At 35.4% G+C, this 15,071-nt stretch overlaps 2 protein-coding genes across 2 annotated transcripts in view; one reads left to right on the top strand and one right to left on the bottom strand.

Annotated features, from left to right (window-relative positions):
* The window catches only part of LOC147405700 (receptor-like protein EIX2), a 66,138-nt gene that overhangs the window by 40,750 nt on the left and 10,317 nt on the right, over positions 1–15,071 (bottom strand). The window lies entirely within an intron of this gene.
* On the top strand, positions 2,895–5,690 carry LOC147405702 (uncharacterized). Its single transcript, XM_086432729.1, has 2 exons — positions 2,895–4,391; positions 4,476–5,690. Exons 1-2 carry the CDS (start codon positions 2,934–2,936, stop codon positions 4,626–4,628), a joined length of 1,611 nt encoding a protein of 536 aa, XP_086288855.1. The 5' UTR covers positions 2,895–2,933; the 3' UTR covers positions 4,629–5,690.

The following is a 15,071-nucleotide window of genomic DNA, read 5'->3' as shown; positions in this document are numbered from 1 at the left end:
TAAAAAAAAATGAAAAACCGGTCTTTAAAAGACCGGTTTTTCTCTCTCCTCATTAATCTCTCACAATTTCTCTCTCTTCAATTATTTTAAAAAAACAAACCAATTTTTTTTTTAAAAGTTTTCTCTCTCATCATTTATTTCTCACTCTTTTCTCTCTCCTTAAAATAAAAAACGAATTTATTTTTTAAAATTTTTTCTCTCTCTTCATTCAATTATTTCACCAATTTCTCTCTCCTATTATTTAAAAAAAAAAAAACGATTTTTTTTTTTTTAATTTTCTCTCTCTTTACTTATTTCTTTTACCCTTCTCTTCTCTTCTCTTCTCTTCTCTCCAAAAGAATTACTTTTTTTTTTTACTTTTTCATCTTCTTCTTCTTCATCTTCTTCTTCATCTTCTTCTTCAACTAAGGTAAGGTAAATCAAAAATTTGTTTTTATTATTTTATCTCAAGATCTTGAGATCTCAACATCTTGATCTCAAGATAAGATCAAGATCATCTTATCATGAGATCAAGATCTTTTGATCTCAAGATAAGATCAAGATCTTTTGATCTTGATCTCATGATAGATCAAGATCTCATGATCTTGTTCTTATTGGGTCCACATGAATGTCATGTTTGATAATCCTATATTAAAATAAATCTTCTTATCATCACCTACAAAAAAATATAAATGCATCATTGTAATATTAACATCATAAGATCAAGATCATCTTATCATGAGATCAAGAGCTCATGATCTTGATCTTTTGATCTTTGATCTTGATCTCATAATAAGAGCTCATATGTAATTTGATCTTAACTCCGCATATGTAATTTCTGATGAAGTTGATAAAAGTCGTGTATTTCCACCAATATACGTGATACCTTCAACAGAACCGCCATATCGACAAATAATTGCTCTTGAATTCATATTCGATGTAAATTGTGAGAGAATCAAAATAAGGAGAATTTTTAGAGAATCAAAATAGTAAGAATTATGAGAAGATCAAAATAGTGAGAATTGTGAAAAAATAAGTTTGTGAGATTGTATATATATACATATAATATAACGGTAAAAAAACGACTAAAAAACGGCTATATAACGGTCGAATTTGAAAAAGAGGAGAGAGAAAAAAATTCAATTTTTTTAAAATATTAAAAAAAAAATTGTTTTTTTTTAAATAACATAGGTGAGAGAAAAGAGTGAGAGAAATGAATGAAGAGAGAGAAAATTTTTTTAAAAAAAATTCGTTTTTTTTTTTAAATAATAGGAGAGAGAAAGGGGTGAGAGAAATGAATGAAGAGAGATAATTTTTTTTTTTAAAAAAATCGTTTTTTTTTTAAATCATTTTTTTTTAAATAATAGGAGAGAGAAATGGGTGAAATAAATGAATGAGAGAGAGAAAAAAATTTTAAAAAAATTCGTTTTTTTTTTTTAAATAATAGGAGAGAGAAAGGGGTGAGAGAAATGAATGAAGAGAGAGAAATTTTTTAAAAAAAAAAATCGTTTTTTTTTTTAAATCATTTTTTTAAAATAATAGGAGAGAGAAATGGGTGAAATAATTGAATGAAGAGAGAGAAAAATTTTAAAAAATAAATTCGTTTTTTATTTTAAGGAGAGAGAAAAGAGTGAGAAATAAATGATGAGAGAGAAAAACTTTTTAAAAAAAAATTGGTTTGTTTTTTTAAATAATTGAAGAGAGAGAAATTGTGAGAGATTAATGAGGAGAGAGAAACCGGTCTTTTAAAGACCGGTTTTTCATTTTTTTTTAAAAAAATATTAGAGGAGAGAGAGTGTATTGAGAAATTTTGAGGAGAGAGAAAAACCGGTCTTTTAAAGACCGGTTTTGTATCTTTTTAAAAATATTTGAAAAATTCGATTTGTTTTCATAAATACTTTTTTTTTTTGTATTTTTTTGATAATTACCCCTTTTAAAAACCGCCTCATCAAGAATTCAAAAATCAAGAAAGAAATAAAGAAAAATCTCAGCCATTGTTGGTAGTTCAGAGGGGGAGAGAGAGAGAGAGAACCGATCGATCGATCGATCGAAATTTTCTTCCTTCTTGTTTGAATTTCTCTGTTAATCTTGTTATTACGTCAGCAATTGTGGATCAAAATCAATGTTTTTTGCTCTTAATTTAACCATCAATGGGGCGTAAGAAGCGAGGTTCTGCTGCTAGGGCTTCTGCTTCCATTAAAGATGAGCGGAAGCAAAATGTCACTCAATCTGGTGATTTCGTTCAATGTAAGACTTCAACCGAACTCGATTGCGAGGAAAACCTAACCTCTATTAGACAGGAAAACAACACCAATGCCCTAAAGCTCATTGAAGAATTGAATCTCTGTTACACGACCTCAGCAGTCATCCACCGAGTTAAAGGTTTAATTTCTGTTAAAATTGCAACCCTAATTAATGATCTTAATGAGAAAGAAATACAGTTGAAGTATGCAATCGAATCTACAAGAAAAGCGATTTCTTTGGTTCCAAATTGGATCGAGCTTCTTCATTTCTATGCTAATCTACTCTACATTGCTTCGAATGATCGTAAAGGGTATGAAGAGGTTATCCAAGAATGTAGTCGGGCATTATCGATTGAAAATCCCTACGATCCAACAAAGGGTAGTTTGGAGGAGGTATCCATACGAGAGGCTAGTGTAGCAGATGTGAAGCAGAACCTTCGTTCGTTAATTCAAAAATCCAACATTGCTTTGATATCAATTTGGATGAAGCATCTTTTGACTGAATCGAAGGTCGGGTCGGTTCCCACGAAACGGATATTGACAGAAGAGCTTAAGAAGGATCTTGTTTCTGCAACAACGGAGTGGAGAATCTTGCAGCAGCAAAACTTGGAGCAGAAACCTATTTCAACCCAATCGAAGAATGATGAGGAGGAGAATAAGCGAGTGAGCGATCGTCGTAAGAAGGAAAATTTAAAGAATATTGTCTCCTCGATGGTGAAGAAGGATTGGGTTCGATCATATTGGAAATCTTTGAGTCTCGATAAGAAGCAAAGTTTGCTCAAAGTGAGTGTTCACAATCTCGAAACCCATTTCAAGGATGGATTGCAGATGGAAGTTCTGTCGGAAGCTCTGTCTTTTGGCAAAGCCAATGGGAGATGGAAATTCTGGGCTTGCCCAAGCTGCAATGAGAAACTTGTTGATTATGTTTCATTTATGCAACATGTTCAAAGGGATCATGTAAAAGTCCTATCGTCAAATTTGCGATCTCTTTTTCCTCAAATAGTTGGAGATGATTGGGTTGCCATGATTCGCAATGGTCCATGGCACCCAATAGATATTTCTGGTTCATTAAAAATGCTTGAAGGATCAAAAGATAAATCGGAGTGTTCTCCTGATAAGGCGACGGAGAAAGAATCCAAAGCGGAGAAGACTCAGAATAAGAAACTCGTGGAAACAAGTAGAAACCATGCTGAGATTTCTAATGTTGAATTAATGGTATGTGGAAGTAGTTGGTGGACAAAGGTATTTTATCTTGGACGTAGGTGGCCGCTTTCTGATGATTCTGAGCGTACGGAGCTCCTTAGAAAAGTTCCTATCATGCTCCACATACTTCTGAGACATAATTATCTTACTGCAAGTCATATTACTAAGGTGATACGATTCACCATGGACAAGATACAACGCATCATTCATGGTTCACGGTTTCTTAACATTGGCTTGGAACAATCACCTCTCAGTTTATGCTTCTTGTCACCTTCAGAGCTTAAAACAATCTTCAGATTCTTGGAAGATCTTATTATTTCTTGTTGGTCAGGAAAAGAGAAGGATAGCAACATAGATGATGAGACACATCGTGTCACTCATGAATCTGAAATCAATAAGAGGATCATTTTTTATGGTGATTCTTTATGTCTCCTTTTGGAGAAGAGTGGTTCCATGGACGATAGTGCTGATAGCGATGCACTGTTAAGCTGGATATTAGAAGAAGATTCTTCGAGTGGGGAACAACTGGCTTCATGGAAATGTCTGAGGGAAGATAAAACACGTTGTGGGATGGAAATTCTGCAAAAAATTAAAGAGGAAAACTCCATCTTACAGACCTGGTGCGAGAGTTTATGTGAGAGACTGGACCTTGTAGTAGCTTTCAACACAGTCGAGAGACTCTATATCGGAGAGCGTAAAGGAAGGAAGGAAGCAACTGAATTCGTTTCTCAAAGTTACGAGGTAGTCCTCAAGAAGCGGAAAGAAGACCTTACTGAGAGGAAGAATGAGCTTAAAGCTGTATCAGTTGTTCTTAATGAAGCACAACATCTTAAAGTCTCACAATTTGGATACGAGGAATCTTTGACTGGCAAAGATGAGGATTGGAGAATGCAGGACTTAATGTATCAAGCGGACACTTGCATAGAAACAGCATTTCTGAGACACAAGGCTTGGTTCTCTATACAGGTAGTTTTATCTGCAAGACTAAAACCATGACTTGTGGTCCATGACAATGTTTTATTCTAATGACATAGTATTTCATTCTTGTAGTTCAGCAAAATTGATGCAAAGATCATCCATGCTGGCACTTCTATCTGGGCATTGGAGTCGAAGCTTGGGTCTTTTTCTGCCCAAGATTACCGGGCAATTATGTTGCCTCTTCTGAAGTCATTTTTGCAGGTATGTAATGGTATCTTTACCTGATTTATGAACCCCATCCCATTTATCAGCCGTCACGTATATGTTTGATAATAGGACATAGTTTGCATGGTCACCCATGAAGCCCAGCTTTCTTCCCCATTTCAAGATTTCTATGGATTCTGCAAGCACCCAATAAAGCTTTCCACATAACCACATCCGGTTTCATCGGCGTTGTTCTCATGATCTCCTTTGCCTTGTCAAACAGACCCACATGGCCAAACAGATCAACCATGCCCGCACCCATAGTTTGCAATGCCTGGTTTGATCCCATAAACACAACTCATTTTTCCGAAATACCAAATCCCATCCTCAATCAATCTTACGAGACTGCAAGCATTCAGAACACCATTAAACATTGTTGAGTTGGGCTGAAAACCCATACCCTCCATCTTCAAGAAGAGTTCAATTGCTTTTCTGCTTTCCCCATTTGCAGCCAGACCCGAAGTCATCGCATTCAAAGAGTCCACTCTTCTTATCCATTCCTTCAAATGCTTGAACCGTGCCTTCTAAGCATCCATACTGTTAGTATTTTTGTGCCCATACAAGTTAATTGTATTTTGAGACCAAAAAAAAAAAAAATTCCATGAACTAAGTAAGGCTTGACATATTTGGTATTTTAGATTTTACGCATTCAAAATCCTAAAACATGACTTTAATAAACTTTGATTTTTCCCAATAGGATCTAATCTATCACATATTTCAAACACACTATTCATTCAATGTAAAACGAGTTCAAGGTACTTACCTTGTGCCATTGTGAAATCGTTGATCCAAAATGTTGGAGATGTGCCTCTCTATCCACATGTTCCTCAAAACTTTCGAAACCCCAATCAAATTGATCATTTCTTCTAGACTCACCTTCTCCCTTCTCTCCATATGGATCGGCTAAGTATTAGTGATTGATGGATATCACTCTTGTGCAGGGGCGGAGCCAGGATTTTCTTGTAGTGGGGGCAAACTATGATTAGTTGTATGGTTGAAGAACTTGAATGGAGGGAGGTGAGGGTGTGGGGGCAAAAATTGGAGGGAGATGAGGGTGTGGGGGCAAATGGGGAGAGAGGTGAGGGAGTGGGGGACAAATGGGGCATGTAATTAGTTGAAAATATAAGGGTGTCTCAAAGTTTTGTGGGGGCAATTGCCCCCACCAGCTCCTTACTAGCTCCACCCCTGCTCTTGTGAACTTTCTACTTTATGTGTTTCCACACATACGTTCTCTCTTATTCGTACTTCCAATATGGGGTCGCCAATCCCTTTTATAGATGAAGGTTGAGGGCCTAAGTTATTCTTTTAGTAAGTTTCCTATTCATCAAAGTCTCTTACTAACTTTAAAGAATATTCATAATTATAAAGATATTGGGGCTCTTTAATATTGGTATCTATTATGTATATAGACTCCTTGTACAATTAAACAATAGAAACCGTGAGATCAATGGGCTACACGATATAGAATTCTAACATTCTCCTACTTGATCCATTAGTTCAATTGTGTTAATAGTGAATTTTCAAAACATTTTGAAAAAGACTCATCTTTAGGATTCTATAACCAAAACCATTTTATACGTGATTATGAATTTTAAAATCATCAATATTCCCGATATATTATTAGATTTTTTAATACCATATTTTGATTAGATATTAATGTGTGTCATGGCAGTTGTATGTCATACTTCCTTCCATGTACTACGCCATCAATACCATTTCTGATATAACCTTTAATTGTGCCCATTTCATTTGTCTTGTCAAGACATTTCCTGTATTACTTAAATCTAAACAAAATATGCATAATGTAAATGGAAACAGGAAATAAGCAGAAACAAACTTTATTCAGTATTAATGTTAATGTCAATTACATAACCACTTCAGAGTAATCTATTTCAAATACATAAACAATTTTCTTAAAAGACCCATCCTGATAACATGTTCTCTGTAAACTTTTGATGATAATCCTTTTGTCAATGGATCAATTATCATTCGAGTGGTGCTAATGTTTTCTAATGAAACTAACTGTTTCTGGATTATTTCTCTAATCAATAAGTATTTGACCTCCATGTGTTTTGCACCGTTCGAGTATTTTCCATTTTTAGAGAAAAACACAATTGTGGTATTGTCACAATATATCTTCAACGGCCTGGCTATAGAGTCAACAAAGTCCTGAGATAAAATTCTGCAACCATAAAGCATGACTCATCAAAGCATGCCATGAATTCAGCCTCCATAGTGGATGAAGTAATAATGCTCTGCTTCACACTTCTCCACAAGATAGCTCCTCTTGCTAGTAGATATACAAAATCCGATATAGACTTTCTACTATCAGAGCATCCAACAAAATATGAATCTGAGTATCCGATCACTTCTAAATGATCTGATCTCCTGTAAGTGAGCATATAATCTTTCACCCCTTGTAGATACCTCATGACCTTCTTTACAGTTTTCCAATGATCTATTCCCGGGTTACTTTGATATTTTCCTAACATTCCAACTGCAAAACTAATATCTGGTATAGTACATGTCTGAGCATTCATCAAACTCCCAATAGCTGAAGCGTATGGAATATCCCTTATCTACTCCCTTTCTAAATCATTCTGCAGACATTGCATCAAGTTGAACTTGTCTCATTTCCCGATGAGTGCGTCACCAATAGAACAAGATTGCATATTATATCTCCCTAAGACTCTGTTGATATAACATTTCTGAGACAACCCTAATAATCCTTGAGATCAATTCCTAAGGATTTTTATGCCAATGACTTATGTTGCCTCACCCATATCAACCATCTTAAAGTTCTTAGTGAGATAATTCTTGGTTTCGTGCAATAAACAAAGATCACTACTAGCTAACAGAATATCATTTATATAAAAAATCAATATGATAAACTTGTTCCCACTGATATTCAGTTATATACACTGGTTGACAATGTTTTCCTTAAATCCTAAGGAGGTAATGGTATCGTTAAACTTTATATACCATTTTCTTGAAACTTGTTTAAGTCTGTAAATGGATTTCTTAAATCTGCAGGCTAATTTTTCTTTTCCCTGTTCTGTAAACCCTCCAGGCTGTTCCATGTAGATTTTTTCATCCAAACTCCCATTTAAGAAAGTTGTTTTCACATCCATCTGGTGTAACTCCAAATCATAATGAGCCACCAATGCCATAATGATTTTAAGTGAGTCTTTATTTGAAACTGGAAAAAAAGTCTCAGTGTTATCGATACCTTCCTTTTGAGTAAAACCTTTGGCCACAAATCTTGTTTTAAATCGTTTGACATTGCCTTTTGCGTTGCGCTTCGTCTTGAAGACCTATTTACAACCGACTTTCTTACTTTTAGGAGTCAATTCGATGAGATCCCAAACACAGTTTTGGTCCATAGATTTTAACTCTTCTTTCATGGCATCCATCCACTTAATACAATCATCACTTTTCATTGCTTATGAAAACATAACCAGATCTTTATTTATCCCAATATCAAAGTCAGATTCCTGTAGATACACTATGTAGTCATCTGAAATGGCAGGTCTTCTTACTCTAAGAGATCTTCTTAGAACTACCGGTGGTGAATCTTCAATTACAATAGTTGAGTCTTGATGAAATGGTGAATCAACTTGTTCTAACTGTTGTCCATTCTCCTTAAGTTGTTGAACATCTTGAAAATTAATAGTTTCATGAAAATTAAAAGGTGATAGGATATCTACTATTATTTCTTTGAGAGTTATTTTACGTGGTTCCACACTCCCACTAATCTCACCATTTTCCAAGAATTTGACGTTTTTGAGTTCAACTATCTCGTACTTTGGTTAGGCAATAGAACTTGTATCCTTCAGATTTTTCTGGATAACCAATGAAATATCCAAAGATGGTCTTGGGATCCAATTTCCTTTCTTATGAATTATAGATCCTTGCTTCCGTTGGGCAGCCCCAAACATGTAAGTGTCTTAAACTAGGTTTCCTACCAGTCCACAACTCGAATGGAGTCTTAAGAACTGCCTTACTAGGAAGTTTGTTTAAGATGTACATTGCGGTATTTAATGTTTTTCCTCACAAGAATTCTGGAACTGTTGAGTGACTACATGATTTTAACCATGTCCATAAAAGTGTATGATTACGCCTTTCAACTACACCATTCTACTGAGGCGTCCCTGTTGAGTAAATTAATAATTTACATGTTTAGAAAGTCTGGGTTGACCTAGTCTTTAGGATGTTCGGTTATTTTGTTTCTGGTTTACCTAGTTTATAGGAGTTTGTTTTTTGCACGTTGAGTAGTGCCTATTTTCATGCTATTATTAGTTGTCTATTTTCCTATAAAAGGCTGTTTATTTGATGAATAATGTAGAGAAGAAAATCTCTTGTAAAAACTTTTATCTACTTTTATTTGTAAAAGTGATATCAGAGCTAGGTTCAAGGAGAGTAAAAGGTGCGCGACTGATGGCTTTCGAAAATTTTGTACAACCAGCCATTCCACGTTTTGATGGTCACTATGACCATTCGAGCATGCTCATGGAGAACTTTTTGAGGTCCAAAGAATATTGGACGGTTGTGGTTTTTGGAGTAGTAGAACCAGCAACAGGTGTTGTACTAACAGATACGCAAAAAACGGAACTTGACGGGCTGAAGTTGAAAGATCTCAAATCAAAAAAATTATCTATTCCAAGCTATTGATCATTCAATCTTGGAAACCATTCTTTGTAAAGACACTTCCAAGTAGATTTGGGACTCTTTGAAGAAGAAATATCAGGGGACAGCAAAGGTAAAGCAGGCACAGCTTCAAGCACTTTGCACTGATTTCGAGACTTTACACATGAAGATAGGAGAATCGATTTTAGATTCCTTCTCAAGGATGATGGCAATAGCAAATAAGATGTGGATTCATGGTGAACAACTGGCAAACGTCACTATCTTTGAGAAGATTCTTCGTTCGATGATGGCGAAATTCAACTATGTTGTTTGCTCAATTGAGGAATCTAAAGACACTGATGAACTTTCCATTGATGAATTACAGAGTTCCTTGTTGATTCATGAGCAGAAAATACAACGGCAAGACAAAGAGGAGCAAGTGTTACAAGCCTCATCTAATAATCATCCTTCATCGTCAAAAGGAGTAGGCCGAGGAAGAGGAAGGGGCAGAAGCAAAGGTAACAATGATGGTAGAGGAAGAGGTGATGACAACAATCATTCAATTACAACTCCTTTCAAGTCAAAGTCAGCAGACAAATCAAAAGTTGAATGCTTCAGGTGTCACAAGTATGGACATTACAAATCAAAATGTTGAACTAATTTAGATAGAAATGGTGAAAAACAATCAAATTTTGCAGAAAAGGAAGAAGAAGTGTCTTTATTGTTGATTTGCCATGTGAGGGAGGAAACCCAGAAGAACTTGTGGTACTTAGACACAGGCTGCAACAACCATATGTGTGGAGAGAAGTCTGCATTCTCTGATTTGGATGAATCCTTCTACGACTTTGTGAAGTTTGGTGATGATTTTAAAGTCTCTGTTATGGGAAAAGGGAAGGTAGCAATTCAAACTAAGAGAAATTATGTTCAAAGTATCTCTAATGTTCTCTTTATTCCAGATTTAAGAACAAACTTACTCAGTGTTGGCCAACTTCAAGAAAAGGGATTTGCAATCTCTATCAAAGACGGAGTCTATAGAATTTGAAGATAAAAAATTGGGCTTAGTTGCTCAAGTCACCCTGACAGCTAACCGAATGTTTCCATTATATCTCCACAACACTACTCATTCATGCTTATTTGCAAAATTGAATGAGGAGGCATGGCTATGGCATTTTCGCTATGGGCATCTTAATTTTGGAGGATTAAAGACTCCATATCAAAAAAATATGGTGACAAGTCTTCCTCAAATTATAGCTTCTTCTCAGGTTTGTGAAGAATGTGTTGTTCGCAAACAACACCACAATCGATTCCCACAAGGAAAATCCTAGAAAGTGAAGAAGACATTGGAGCTCGTTCATTCCAACATTTGCGGGTCAATAATGCCATATTCAAATGGAGGTAAAAGATAAATAATTACTTTCATTGATGATTATAGTCATAAAATCTAGGTTTATTTTTTGCAAGAAAAATCTAAAGCTTTTGTAGCCTTTAAATGCTATAAAGTGCTTGTTGAGAAAGAGGTTGGCTACCCAATAAAAGTTCTTCACACAGATCGTGGTGGAGAATATAACTCACATGAATTTGCAAATTTTTGTGAGACCCATGGAACAAGAGACAACTTAAAGCAGCTTACACGCCCCAACAAAATGGTGTTTGAGAGAGGAAAAATCGTACTATTCTAAATATGGTGCAAAGCCTTTTGACAAGGAGTAGTATTCTGAAGAATTTCTGGCCCGAAGCAATTAATTGGAGCATTCATATTTTGAATAGAAGTCCCACACTTGTTGTTCAAAACATGACACCAGAGGAAGCATGGAGCGAACGAAAAATAGTGGTAGATCATTTCAGAATTTTTGGTGTGTTGCATATGCCCATATTCCAGATCATAAGAGAAAAAAACTAGATGACAAAGGAGAAAAATGCATTTTTCTTGATGTTAGTTATCAATCAAAAGCTTATAAGCTTTATAATCCTAGCACTAAGAAAATTCTTATCAGTCGAGACGTTTTTTATGAAGATCAAACTTGGTCGTGGAATAAAAATGTTGTTAGAGAACATATTCCAACAAGTTTTGATGGAGAAAATAATGATGAAGAAGAACAGTCCCAGCAACAACTTGTTTAAGCAATTGTTGCTCTTGAGAATCCTTAAAATGAAGCTCCTACAGCCTCCTCTAAAATCACACCATCAACATCAGAATTTGACAAACAAGTTGAAGCAGCAACTAGATCACATTCACATCGTGTTCAAAAGAGGCCAGCATGGATGTCGAATTATGAGGTAACAAGAATTGATCAATCTGAAGATCCACTCACTCACTTTGCTCTATTTTCAGATTGTGACCCTACAATTTTCGAAAGTGTTGTCAAAGAACCAAAATGGCAGAAGGCTGTGGATGCTGAAATTACAGCCATTGAAAAAAATGATACTTGGGAGCTATCTGATCTTCCAAAAAGGCACAAAACAATTGGTGTAAAGTGGGTTTACAAGACAAAGCTGAAGGAGAGTGGTGAAGTTGACAAGTACAAGGTGCACTTGGTGGCCAAGGGCTATAAGCAAGAGTTTAGTGTTGATTACAAAAAAGTCTTTGCTCCGGTTGCAAGGCATGACACAATCAGATTGGTGATTGCATTGGCAGCTCAAAACTCATGGCCTATCTTCCAGTTGGACGTGAAATCGACATTCCTCCATGGAGATTTGAAAGAACAAGTATTTATTGATCAACCTCCTGGTTATGTGAAACTTGGAAATGAGCATAAAGTGTATAAATTAAAAAATGCACTATATGAATTAAACAAGCTCCACAGGCTTGGCATAATCTTATAGAAACTTATTTTTTGAAGAAAGGATTTCTAAAATATCCTTACGAACATACACTTTACATAAAAATTGAAGATGGAGGGAAAATGCTCATTGTTGCTTATATGTGGATGATTTAATTTACACTGGAAGTGATAGGGCCATGTTTGAAAATTTTAAGAAATCCATGATGACTGAATTTGATGCGTTACTTTCTTGGTATCGAAGTAGTGCAGTCCTCTACTGGAATTTTTATTTCTCAAAAGAAATATGTGCGAGAAATTTTGGACAGGTTTCAAATGAAGGATTGTAATCCTGTGAATACACAATCTGAGTTTGGTTTGAAGCTAAATAAAGATAATGGAGGAAAGAATGTTGACAGCACTCTTTACAAGCAGATAGTGGGGAGCTTAATATATTTGATAGCAACAAGGCCTGATATAATGCATGTTGTAAGTATCATTAGTAGATACATGGAGTGTCCGACAGAGACTCATCTCTTGGTTGCAAAAAAGAATTTTTTGGTACCTGCAAGGTACTAAGGAGTTTGGGTTGTTCTACAAGAAGGGAGAAAAGTCAGATTTGTTTGGTTTCACAGATAGGGATTATGCAAGAGATTCAGATGATTGAAAAAGCACATCTGGGTATGTTTTCATGATGGGGACAATAGTTGTTTCATGGTTATCAAAGAAGCAACCAATTGTCACATTATCAACCACTAAAGGTGAATTTGTTGTTGCAACAGCTTGTGCTTGTCAAGTTATTTGGCTAAAGAAAATTCTAAAAGAGATGCATTTCAAGCAAGATAGGCCTACGTTCATTTATTGTGACAACAGTTCAGCAATAAAGCTCTCAAAAGACCCTGTTCTACCCGATCGAAGCAAGCATATAGATGTGAAGTATCATTTCTTGAGGGATTTCACTAATGATGGAGCCATTAATACCAGAGTCAAATTTCCTACATTTCAGAGGCTCAGGAAGCTACTTAGTGTTTGCACTTCAAATGATTCAATTTGAGGGATGTTGCTTCAAGTTTGATCCTTTATTAAACTAATTGTTATGTCTGAAACATCAGTTTAAGGGAAGGATGGTTGAGTAAATTAATAATTTACATGTTTAGAAAGTTTGGGTTGACCTAGTCTATAAGAGTTTGTTTTTTGCACGTTGAGTAGTGCATATTTTTCATGCTATTATCAGTTGTGTATTTGCCTATAAGAATGTTGTTTATTTGATGAATAATGTAGAGAAGAAAATCTCCTGTAAAAACTTTTATCTTCTTTTATTTGTAAAAGTCTCAAGCATTGTATACTGTGCACAAGTACCTAACTTTTCTAAGAGTTTAACAAAAGGGCCAGGGTTCTAACCTGATTCATTAAATCTACCATAGTATTCACTTCCTTTATCTTACCTAACTATTTTAACATTTCTATCTAACTGTATTTCTACCTCAGTCATAAATATCTAGAAGATATCCACAGACTAAGATTTTTCATGAATAAGATAAACATAACCAAACCTAGAGAGGTCGTCTATAAATGTGATGAAATACCTTTTTCCACTTAAACATACAGTGGGAAAAGGTCCACAAATGTCAATGTGTATGATCTCAAGAAGTTTTTTACTTCTTGTGGCTTCTTTCTTAATATGTTTGGTTTACTTCCCTTTAATGCAATCCATGCATACTGAGAAATCTATGAAGTCCAAATTATCCAAACTTTGTCCTTTACTAATCTCTTTATCCTAGCTCTGGAGATATGTCCTAGACATTTGTGTCGCAAAATAGAGGAATTTTCATTAATCAAGCCACGTTTCAAACCATTATTTCGAATGCAAGAAAATTAAAAACTAGGCATAATCAAAATTTAAATTAATTCTATATAACTATCAATCAAAAATTCAGATCCAACTAAAATTGAATATAAGAACAATTTGAATTGTCCACATTAAAAAAAAAAATCAAATATCCAAAATTATATAATCTAGATAATGAAATTAAATTCCTATATATGGTAGGAACATAATAAGTGCTCTCCAGATCCATCTAATGACCAGTCTCCAATATCAAGCGATAGGTCCCAACAGCTAACACTTGTACTCCGAGACGGTTTTCCATAAAGATAGATCTTTTATTTTGCATTGGTTTCCTACTTGAAAGGAATCCCTGCATCGAATTTGTAATATGAGTTGTGGTTCTAAAATCAATCCACCAGGTATTAAAAGGTACTTCAGTTAAATTTGATTCATAACATACAAAAGAAAGAGACATACCTTTCTTTTCGAACCAATTTCTGCGTTTTACGCAGTCCTTCTTTATGTGTCCGGCTTTGCCACAGAAGCAACACTTGACACCATTGACGTTCTTCCCTTCAGCCTGATTTGCATTCCCAGGCGCGTTACCTTTCCCTGATGTGTTCTTTCTTTCATTCTTTGACTTTCCTCATTTCTTTCTTGTTCCTTGAGTCATCACAAAAGCAGACCGTTTTCCTTCTTGTCTTAATCTCATCTCCTCTTGAATGTATATGTCAATCAGTTCTTTCACACTCCACTTGTCTTTATTAGTGTTGTAGTGGATCTTAAAGAGACCGAACTGAGCTGAGAGAGAGTTGAGGATGAACTGTACTAGGAAGGAATCATTTACATTCATTCCTAATGTTCTAAGCTTTGTAGCCTTGTCTGTCATGTTGAGGATATGGTCTTGTATTCCTCGTGCCCCTTCATACTTCATGTCGTCAACTCAGCCATCAGTGTGCCCACAAGCGATTTATCAGCAGAGTTAAACTTTTCTTCCACATTCTTCAAATACTTTTGCGCGTTGTCAGTTGAAGGTAGGGAGGTCTTGATGTTGTTAGCAATTGGTATCCTCATGAACATCAAACTAAGCCTATTTGATCTTTCCCAAGTGAGGAGCAAGTTCTCTTGCTCTATCATACTGCTCTCATTTATGTCTACAGGTTTTGCAAAGATGAATGCTAAGTTAAGATCCTGAACACCTAGAATGAATTGGATGTGCTCATATCATTCCGAAATATTTGATCCGATAAG

This window comes from Akebia trifoliata, chromosome 3, assembly GCF_017979445.1.
Source record: "Akebia trifoliata isolate Shusen 1 chromosome 3, ASM1797944v1, whole genome shotgun sequence".
Taxonomy (NCBI): domain Eukaryota; kingdom Viridiplantae; phylum Streptophyta; class Magnoliopsida; order Ranunculales; family Lardizabalaceae; genus Akebia; species Akebia trifoliata.
This window is presented reverse-complemented; position numbering and strand designations above follow the sequence as displayed.

Coding starts and splice junctions, on each gene's coding strand:
- LOC147405702 (XM_086432729.1), top strand. CDS start 2,934: ATGGTGAAGAAGGATTGGGTTCGATCATATTGGAAATCTTTGAGTCTC. Junction 4,392..4,475: donor AGGCTTGGTTCTCTATACAG/GTAGTTTTATCT, acceptor TCATTCTTGTAG/TTCAGCAAAATTGATGCAAA.